The following is a 10556-nucleotide window of genomic DNA, read 5'->3' on the forward strand; positions in this document are numbered from 1 at the left end:
AGCCTTTCCCCTTCACTTCACATTTTAAAGATAGTGAAACCTGCCAACGTACCCAATTCCCGCTAGAAGAGGAGCCACTGACACCAGAGGTCTTCACCCTAAAGGACAAGGAGTCATCAGAGATGTTGCTCAGGCAGCAGCTAGTATCTATTCAGATAGAGAGGCAACTGTCTTTATGAAGTGTGTTTGCACATTTCCTTTGGGGCCACTTGGCCATCAGGGAACCTCAGCTGCTTGGCTTTAACCCCTGCCACAGCCAATGGCACTAACTGCCAGAGGCCAAATCACAGGGGATGTGTTGTGATGCCCTGCTGTAGGAACTATTAGTGGAATCTGGGCTTTTCGTCACTGTTCATATGGTTCTGATTAGACACACGGCTACCTCGGGGGCAGCTGAGTGGTAACGATGATGCCGTCACAGCTGTGATCTTACTTAAATATAATAGTAATAATAATATAGGACCAGATTTCTTCCTGTCAGCACTTTTTCCTGCATTACAAACCCAGTGTGCAGGACAGGGAAGGGAGATTAGATAGATCCTCAAAATTATGTACAGATCTCAGTGATCCACTGGTGGCTAGCCCCCCCCCACACACACACAATCTCTGAGCCTCCACAGCTACTCTAGGACCTTCTCTAGGTTTCTGTTAACCTGTGGCCTGTGGCAGTATTTAGTAAACTGGTTTTATGCTTTATCTTTCCCAGCATGTTTTGGGAAAAGTATCTGAGGAAAATCTCAGCTCTGTGTACAAAGGTGGTATCATATCCTTCCCACATCAAGGGCAAAGCGATTAATGAGCTTACATTGTAAAGACCCCTGTGCAGTGCAAGGTGGTATAATTCTGGGTTTATATGTCAGCAAGGGAACAAGGCATGGGATCTGGGATATTGGCTCTTGTCTCCTTCCTGTGTTTAAGTGGCTTAGGTAAAGCACTCAGGTAGCTCAGTTGGGTTTATGGCAACACTTGCTGTTGTGGTTGATAACAGGACTTGCAGAGATTGGCTGTGTCACCAGCAAAGCAGTGTACAATTGGCCAGCCCAGTTGAAGGGTTGGAGGGGTACAGAGTTGGAGGGGCACAGTGATTCCGACAGCTCCCAGACTGCACCCAAGGATTGACAACCTGTCACAGCGGTATGTGTTACTCAGCTTCCTGGGTTCATCAGTAATCTCCATGGAGTCCCAGGGGATTACTGATGAACCCAGGAAGCTGAGTAACACAAACTGCCTCCCCAGCCACACTGGAACCTGCATGGTGCATAATAATAAGCAACAACTTTCCTGTGCAAAAATTACAACCAGTGGTTGGTGGCCACAAATGAGCCAGGGAAGTCGTACCCTTTCCTTGACTATTCCCTCTTACTTCCTGGACAGGGTATATATATACTATATAAGCTATTACCAGCAGGAGAGTGGGGTGGGTGGATATATTGTTTCATGGTCTCTGTGTATATAATGTCTTCTGTAGTTTCCACAGTATGCATCTGACGAAGTGAGCCGTAGCTCACGAAAGCTCATGCTCAAATAAATTGGTTAGTCTCTAAGGTGCCACAAGTACTCCTTCTCTTTGGACTTCAGTATATTAAATAATTTTGTCTTGTCTGCAAATTTTTCCACCTCACTGCTTATCCCTTTTTCCAGATCATTTATGACTATGTGAAATAGCACTGGTCCCAGTACAGATTCCTATGGGGAACCACTATTTACCTATCTCTGATGATTTATTCCTGCCCTTTGTTTCCTATCTTTCAACTAGCTACTGATCTGTGAGACAGCCTTCCTCATTATCCTATGACTGCTTACCTTTCTTAAGAGTCTTTGGTGAGTGACCTTGTCAAAGGCTTCCTGTAAGTCCAAGTACACTATATCCTCCTTATCACATTTGCCCACTTTTGATGATCTGCTCAGAGAATTCAAATAGATAGGCAAGGCATGATTTGCCTTTACAAAAGCCATGCTGACAATTCCACAACAAATCATGTTCATATAGGTGTCTGTTAATTTTGATTTTTAATATAGGTTTAACTAATTTGCATGCTGCTGAATTTAGGATCACTGGCCTGTAATATCCTGGATCGCCTGTGGAGGCTTTTTTAAAAATCAGTATCACATTAGCTATTTGCCAGTCATCTGGAACAAAGGCTGATTTAAGTGCTAGGTTACATACTAACTGGTATCACAACAATTTGATATTTGAGTTCCTTCAGAATTCTTGGATGAACATCATCTGGTCCTGGTGACTTATTACTGTTTAATGTATCAGTTTGTTCTGAAACCTCTGTGACAGTTTGTCTCCCCTGGGGTGCAGGCTGGGAGATGATGGAACCCTATCCATTCAGCTGGGCTGGTCTCTCTCACACTGCTCTGCTGGTGACACAGCCAGCCTCTCCAGGCAGTGTTGTCACCCAACATGAGAGCAGGTGTTGCCACACACCCAACTGAGCTACTGAGTGCTTTACCTAAGCCACTCAAGGACAAACAGGAGACAACAAACAATTTCCCAGCTCCCCAGCCTTGCACCCTTGCTGAAGTATAAACCCAGAATTATACCCTCTTGCACTGCACAGGGATCTGTAAAAAATTATTAATATAGGTAGCTTTCCACTGAATGTGGGAAAGGTATGTAACTGCCTTTGTTTACAGAGCTGAGATTTTCCCAGATGCTTCAATCAAAATACCCTGGTTATGATAAAACCTAAAATAAGTTTATTAACTACACAAAGATAGATTTTACATTATTATAAGTGATAGCAAACAGATGAAAGCATATTACCTAGCAAATAAACAAAGCTGAAAACTAAGGGTAACACACTAGATAGATAGGTTTTGAAATAGCAATTTCTCATCCCTTCTGATGATCCATGTAGTGCACCAGGTTTCCATACACAGGTTAGAAATCCCTTTTCCCTGGGACCAGCACTTCCCCAAATTCAGTCTTTCTTCCTCAGTTTTTCTAGGAGTTTACTTGTGCGGGGAGTGAGGCCAAAAGAGAGTATCAATTCCCACCTTATATAGTTTTTCCATATGGGTGGAAACCCTTTATTTTAAGCCAAGTTCCCAGCCCAGTTTGTGGGAAAATACAGGTACCAATATGGAGATCAATGCCATGAGATCTGGTCCCATGCCCTTGCATGCCTATTGAGCCATGATAGCCATTGCTCATAGGCTGGCGGAAACATTCACAGGAAGGTTTCAGAGTAACATCCGTGTTAGTCTGTCTTCGCAAAAAGAAAAGGAGTACTTGTGGCACCTTAGAGACTAACCAATTTATTTGAGCATGAGCTTTCATGAGCTACAGCTCATGCTCAAATAAATAGGTTAGTCTCTAAGGTGCCACAAGTACTCCTTTTCTCCTTACTATGTGTATGATAATCAAGTTGGGCCATTTCCAGCACAAATCCAGGTTTTCTCACCCCCCCCACCCCCACACACAAACCCATTCTCCTGCTGGTAATAGCTTATCTAAAGTGGTCACTTTACTTGGGCGAGTCTCACAATTCTCCCACTCTTTGAGATGGGAACACAATCCCAACTATGCTAAATGCTTATCACCAAGAAGGTCTGAATGGAAACCTGAGTCTTTTCCATTCAGGGTTTGTGACCAGAGCTAAACAGTCACCTCCAGCTTCTTTAAAACTAATAGGTTTATTAGGAAACAGCAGAAAACATCAGAGAAAATGGTTTTAAAATAACAGGAAGCTGTCACACATCTACACTCATTTATCTCATGTATCACAACAATCTAAGTTAGACAGGCTTTGCTCTGGAGATAGAGAAACAGAACGGCCCGACTTACATTCTTTCGGGAAGCCAAGGAGCTCTTGGGACACAGCCTAGTTTTCATGTGTCTCTGAGAGCATCTTCCCATCTGTTTTCCCCTTTCTTGTGGAAGCAGCTTGTGACGTTGCACTCCATGTCCTTGGGGAGGTATGCTTGTGAGTGTGAGTGTGATGTGGCTGGAATGTGCTTAATACGAGAGGTCTCTTGTGTGATGTTATTGGAAAGCTTGTGGTCTGCTGGGTATTTTCATCCTATTTGTTTGCATGTGTTGTTTCTGTGTCTGGAGCTGGGGAGATGGGATGTGGACTTGTGTCACTCTTGTGGTCGTGCCGGGCAGGGGCTGTCAATGGGGCATTGGGAGCTTGATGGGTCCCATTGGTTGGGACAGTTGATGGTGGATGGTTTCTTTGCCTGAAGGCCTTCCTGTGTGCGTGGGGGTCAGCCCAAGTGGGGGTGGAGACTGGAGGTCTTGGAGATGTGGCTGTGTCGCAAGGTGGTGAAATCCATCTTGGATCTGCTACTTTTCCATTTAGTATGAGCGGTGGGTACCCAGAGAGATGGGGGATTCCCGGCTTGTGACAAGGTTATAAAACCTATAAAGGGCAACAAAAATGATTAGGGGACTGGAACACATGAGTTATGAGGAGAGGCTGAGGGAGCTGGGATTGTTTAGCCTGCAGAAGAGAAGAATGAGGGGGGATTTGATAGCTGCTTTCAACTACCTGAAAGGGGGTTCCAAAGAGGATGGCTCTAGACTGTTCTCAATGGTAGCAGATGACAGAACGAGGAGTAATGGTCTCAAGTTGCAGTGGGGAAGGTTTAGGTTGGATATTAGGAAAAACTTTTTCACTAAGAGGGTGGTGAAACACTGGAATGTGTTACCTAGGGAGGTGGTAGAATCTTCTTCCTTAGAGGTTTTTAAGGTCAGGCTTGACAAAGCCCTGGCTGGGATGATTTAACTGGGAATTGGTCCTGCTTTGAGCAGGGGGTTGGACTAGATGACCTTCTGGGGTCCCTTCCAACCCTGATATTCTATGATTCTATGATTCTATGAAAAGAGGGTGGAGCAGGAATGTGGGGGGGGGCTGCCAGTCATGAGAAAACTCCTGCTTTTCACCTGAGATGTCTGCTGGATCTAACAAAGACAGTACCAGAGGAAAGGGTTTGGCCCAGACTAGAAATGAGTACAGTCCTTGAAGTAAGCTTATTAGAACATCTTTGATGGTGAGATATTACCTGTAAGGCTTAGACTTCCGTGTTTTGTTTCATTTTGTTTGTGACTTACTTTGTTCTGTCTAAAGAAAAGGAGTACTTGTGGCACCTTAGAGACTAACAAATTTAGTCTCTAAGGAGCCAAATGTACTCCTTTTCTTTTTGTGAATACAGACTAGCATGGCTGCTACTCTGAAACCTGTCTTTGTTCTGTTTGTTATAACTTGAAACCACTTAAATCCTACTTTTTATGCTTAATAAAATCACATTTGTTCATTAATAAACCCAGAGTAAGTGATTAATACCTGGGGGAATAAACAGCTGTGCTTATCTCTCTATCAGTGTTATAGGGGGCAGACAATTTATGAATTTACCCTGTATAAGCAATATACGGAGTACATCAGATTTATTTGGCGGTTTGGATCCCATTGGAAACTGGGTGTCTGGGTACTGGAGACAGGGAACCTGCTGACCAGTTTTCAGCTAAAACCCGTAGCTTTGGGAGTGTGTCCCAGACCCCATGTGTGGCTCAACAAGACAGGGTTCTGGAGTCCCAAGCTGACAGGAAAAACTGGCTCAGAGGTAATTTCAGCACATCAGGTGACAGTCCCAAGGGGATCTCTGTGACCGAATCCATCACATAGCCTTTACTGAAACCTGTGTGAGCCTGGGCCCAGTCACCATAGTAACCTTTGCCCTCAGACTCCTTTCTTCGAGACAGACCATCTAAGATGAACCCCCTATGGCCATTGCTCGGCAGTTAGACCAATTCAGCCTCAATCGCTCACAAACACCGGTCCCCGTGATGCTGCAACACTCCCCACAAAAATCCACTACTTACCCCTCACTGTCACCCGTGAGCATCCCCACATCTGCCACAGACACCAAGGGGTGGACTCATGGGGCTTCCCAGAAGAGAGCTGTCACAGGAGGCTGTGGTAAGAGGCCTTTGATAGACGAATGTCAGAGGTGTTGCTCTGTGGAACCCTGACACAGACCTGATCTTAGGGTCTCAGAGAATATGAGCATCTTGAATGTATTTATCCTCGCACCACTGCTGTGAGGCAGGGCAACGCTATTACACACCTGAGCAAAGGTGCAGAGACTGCCTATATCTTACCCATGGTCACAGATGGCAGGGAATCAAACCCAGCTCTCCTGAGTCACAGAGCCATGCCCAGACTACAGGAAAAGCTTTCCAGCCCTCTGAGCAGCGACAGGACCTGCTGGATTGTCTGCTGCACCAGCAGAGCTCCCCCCTGGGCGGCAGAGAGCAGGGATGGCACGGAGCCAGTTAGAGAGGTTTGATTCGCTGGCCTGTTCTCCCCCTGCCTCAGTGGAGTTTAGAGCAGCATGAGGGCTGGGCTGACCTCCTCTGGGTGGTAATGGCTTCCAAGAGCCCCCGCTCCTGGACAAGACTGAGCCTCCCTCACCCCTGTGACTGCCACCCAGTACCCTCCCCCGCCCCGTCTGCTACCACGTTGTCTCTTCTTGAGGAACTTGAGCTTTTTACATGTGCCATGAAGGTTCCAGGGCAGCTGAGGAGGCTTCTCTGACACTTCCCCCATCGTCATCATTGTGATGTGATTATGACATAGTTATAACGCATCGTGTACAAAACGTGTCCTGTGAGGTGTCTATGGAAAAGTTCTGATTGGCAGAATATGATGATCCCACGTCTACGCATTTTTTATTTTTGCATCTGAAGTTATGAATATTGACTATTTATCTGTGTAGCTACACCAGGCTGACACACACTCGGCAAAATACTTACAGTCTAGACAGCTGGTTATGAAGGGCCTATTCTGGTTGTTGGTGCATTGGGGAAATAACAGACCCCAGGAAAAGCTTATCCCCTACCTGAGAAAAGCCTTCCTGAGACTTCTCCAGAAAGCCTATGGATAATGGAAGCTATGACTCAGCAGGGAATGCAAAGGCATGTGATCAGACCACATGACACTAAACTCCATTTTGCTACCTGTGGGGAGACAGGGTCATGGGATGGGGGCTGTTCTCGGGCCCCTGCTCCTGCTCTTCCTCTTGCCCCCCAATGCCAAGGACAGATAGGGGGTCCATGGTTCCCCAGGGTGGGCCAGGATCCCTGGGTGGCTCTTAACACAGCCTAGCTCTAACTTTCAGGAAGATGAGGAGGCGGGCCCTCAAGGAGAAGAGGAGGAGCAGAGCATGAAGCTTTGTGCGGGGAAAGATGGAGCAAAGGCCTTAGGGGAAGAGGAGGAGGAGTGGGTGGAGCCTCAGGGGGGAGAAGAAGGGTAGGGGCAGGGTCACAGGGAGGCAGGACTCCTTCATGTGTATTGCTTTTACCTTTTGACTAGGTGGTCATCCTAAACGGCATGAGCTAGGCTGCGATAGGAGCTAGCCGTGCCTCTCTGGGGGAGTTGAGGTGCATTTCCACCACTTTCCAAGCAGATGGGGGAGCACAAATTGGGGGAAAGGGGAGGGAATCTGGGCCTGAGTCTCTTGGCAGGACTCGTGTGTGTCAGACCCTCACTCACACAAATAGTTCTGCTCTGCCTCTGTGGGAAGGGAGCTCAGCGGGTGTGCAGTGTGCATAGCCATCAGTATAGAATCATAGAATCATAGAATATCAGGGTTGGAAGGGACCTCAGGAGGTCATCTAGTCCAACCCCCTGCTCAAAGCAGGACCAATCCCCAATTAAATCATCCCAGCCAGGGCTTTGTCAAGCCTGACTTTAAAAACTACTAAGGAAGGAGATTCCACCACCTCCCTAGGCAACGCATTCCAGTGGAGGAGGGGATGCCTGAATGGGTTCTCCTGGGGCTCCTGTGTTAATCAGGTCTCTGACACCACTCAGACACAAGAATCTGGCTGAAGGCATCGGGGAAGGGTGGGTGTCTCTGCCCAAGTAGTAACCCCTGTCCACAGCTGGTGCAGCCCCATGAATCACGCAGCACCCAGAGCGCTGAGATAGGGTCCAGGACTGCGACAACAGAACAGCCCTGCAGCTTTTGTCATGGCCCATCTCCTCCCTCACCAATCCTTCTCCCCTTGCTCTGGCCTTAGACCCCATCTGGACCTCTCTCTACAAAGTGGAGATCAGTAGCTCCTGTCTTCTCAGATAAAAAGAACAGGAGTACTTGTGGCATCTTAGAGACTAACAAATTTATGAGAGCATAAGCTTTCGTGGGCTACAGCTCACTTCATCGGATGCATAGAATGGAACGTATAGTAAGATATATGTAGATATATACATACAGATAAGTTGGAAATCACCATACAAACTGTGAGAGGCTAATTAGTTAAGATGAGCTATTATCAGCAGGAGAAAAAAACTTTTGGAGTGATAATCAAGATGGCCTATTTCGACAGTTGAGAAGAAGGTGTGAGGATACTTAAGTTAAGGAAATTAATTCAATATGTGTAATGACCCAGCCACTTCCAGTCTCTATTCAAAGTCAAGTTCATGGTATCTAGTTTGCACATTAATTCAAGCTCAGCAGTTTCTCGTCGGAGTCTGTTTTTCAAGCTTTTCTGTTGCAAAATTGACACCCTTAAATCTTTTACTGAGTGGCCAGAGAGGTTGAAGTGTTCTCCTTCCAGTCGTTGAATGTTATGATTCCTGATGTCAGATTTGTGTCTACTTGTCTCAGATGTAAGGGTCCAGGATGGAATAGATGGCTGTGGCCTGTGTTTTTTGACTCCCAGGTCACTAGTATGGGAGCAGAGTGAGAAACTGACCCTTCAGTTGATGAACACCCTGATTATCCTTGCACGAAGTTGTTTGCTTTTCACACTGTACACAATGGGGTTCATTAGGGGTGGGACCAGCAAATAGAAGTAGCCCAGGACAAACTGAAGCAACATAGAGGAGCTATTCCCAAATCTGTGTATCACAGACAAGCTGATCTCTGGTAGGTAGAAGAGCAGGACGGCACAGAGGTGGGAAACGCAGGTGTTCAAGGCCCTGAGACACTCTGCATGGCACACGACATTCAGCACTGTTTTGAAGATCATCACATAAGAGAGGAAGATGAGCAACAAGTCCAACCCAAAGGTTAAGACTAGAGTAGACAAGCCATAGATATTATTCACTGTGATATCCGAACAAGCCAGGTTCATGACCTCCTGATGTGTGCAGTAGGAATGGGAGAGAATATTAGTTCGACAGTATTGGAACCGTTTCAGCAGACAAGGGAACGGTAGAACTACTACCACCCCTCTTAGCACACACAACAGTCCCATTTTGGATAACATGCATGGAGTTAAGATGGAGGCATATCTCAGTGGGTTACAGATTGCAATGAAGCGGTCAAGCGCCATCAACAAGAGGAAGGAGGATTCCATACATTGAAGCAAGTGGATGAAGAACAGCTGGGCAAAACAGGCATCAAGGCTGATCTCCCTAGAGTTGAACAAGAATATGCCCAGTATCGTCGGTATGGTGGATATTGATAAGCCAAGGTCTGTGACGGCCAACATGGAAAGGAAAATGTACATGGGCTCATGAAGGCTTGGATCTGTTTTTATAATGAACAGAATGACTGAATTTCCTACTATTGAAATAACATACATTAAGCAGAAGGGGATAGATATCCAGAGATAGACGTCTTCCTTTCCAGGTATCCCAGTGAGAAGGAAAATTGTAAATTGGAATTTGGTATCATTGACAGCTGACATAATGGACTGGGCAGGTTCAAGGAGCTTTCAGCGTTCCTTCCTGAAAGGAAAAAGAACAGGAGACTAGCTGAAATGTAACTAGACATCTTTCTGCTCTGAGTGCAAGTCTAGAGACTCCCAGAAGTTCAAGAAAGATCAGCAAAAACATACTCTTGGATTTACACCATTAATAGGAAGATAGGCACTGGCAGACTGGATCAGACCTGCAGTCCATCTAGTGCACTATCCAGTGGCCAGTTCCAGAAGTTTCAGGGGCAGGTGGAAGAAACCCTGCAATAGGGAGCTATGAGATAACCAGTGCCCAGGGAAAGTTTCTTCCTGGCACCCATTAGTTAGACATATGTTGTGGTGTAAATCAGGAGGGTCTAGAGCACTTCCAGGCCTTTTTTTTTAAATTGCTCACTAATGAATTTTTTTTACAGTTACCCCTAGAAGCATCTAGTCCCTCTTTGAATCCTGCTATGCTCTGATCCCCAGTGATATCTTGTGGCTGGGAGTTCCGCAGCCTATTTGATAACTGTGATTTTACAGTTGTAACTTTCACACAGACACCCTTTCTGGCCCTTCACTTCTGAGTGTGGCCCATTGTGTCATTGCACGTGCATAAACACATGGCAAGTGCATTGTGAAAGTAGTCGTTGTATTATCTGTCCTCCATTGAAGCAATTTGTAAATGTGTTTCATTGCCTCATTATATACATTCTTTTTCACTTACTTCACTCCTGTCAAGGTTCCCTCGCCTACTCTGAACTCTAGGGTACAGATGTGGGGACTCTCATGAAGCACCCCCGAAGCTTATTTCTACCAGCTTATGTTAAACACTTCACCAAGGCACAAATCCTTCCTTGTCCTTGGATGGGTACTCTTGCCACCACCAAGTGAGTTAGAGAAAGATTCAGGAAAACGA

General features: G+C 46.0%; 1 protein-coding gene across 1 annotated transcript; it reads right to left on the reverse strand.

Moving 5' to 3' along the window:
• Nucleotides 1-8713: 8713 nt before the first annotated feature.
• LOC140896448 (olfactory receptor 51G2-like) lies at nt 8714-9649 on the reverse strand. Its single transcript, XM_073308345.1, has one exon. It carries the CDS (start codon nt 9647-9649, stop codon nt 8714-8716), a length of 936 nt encoding a protein of 311 aa, XP_073164446.1.
• Between the last annotated feature and the right edge of the window lie 907 nt (nt 9650-10556).

The sequence above is a fragment of the Lepidochelys kempii genome, chromosome 1 (assembly GCF_965140265.1).
Source record: "Lepidochelys kempii isolate rLepKem1 chromosome 1, rLepKem1.hap2, whole genome shotgun sequence".
In the NCBI taxonomy this organism is placed as follows: Eukaryota; Metazoa; Chordata; order Testudines; family Cheloniidae; genus Lepidochelys; species Lepidochelys kempii.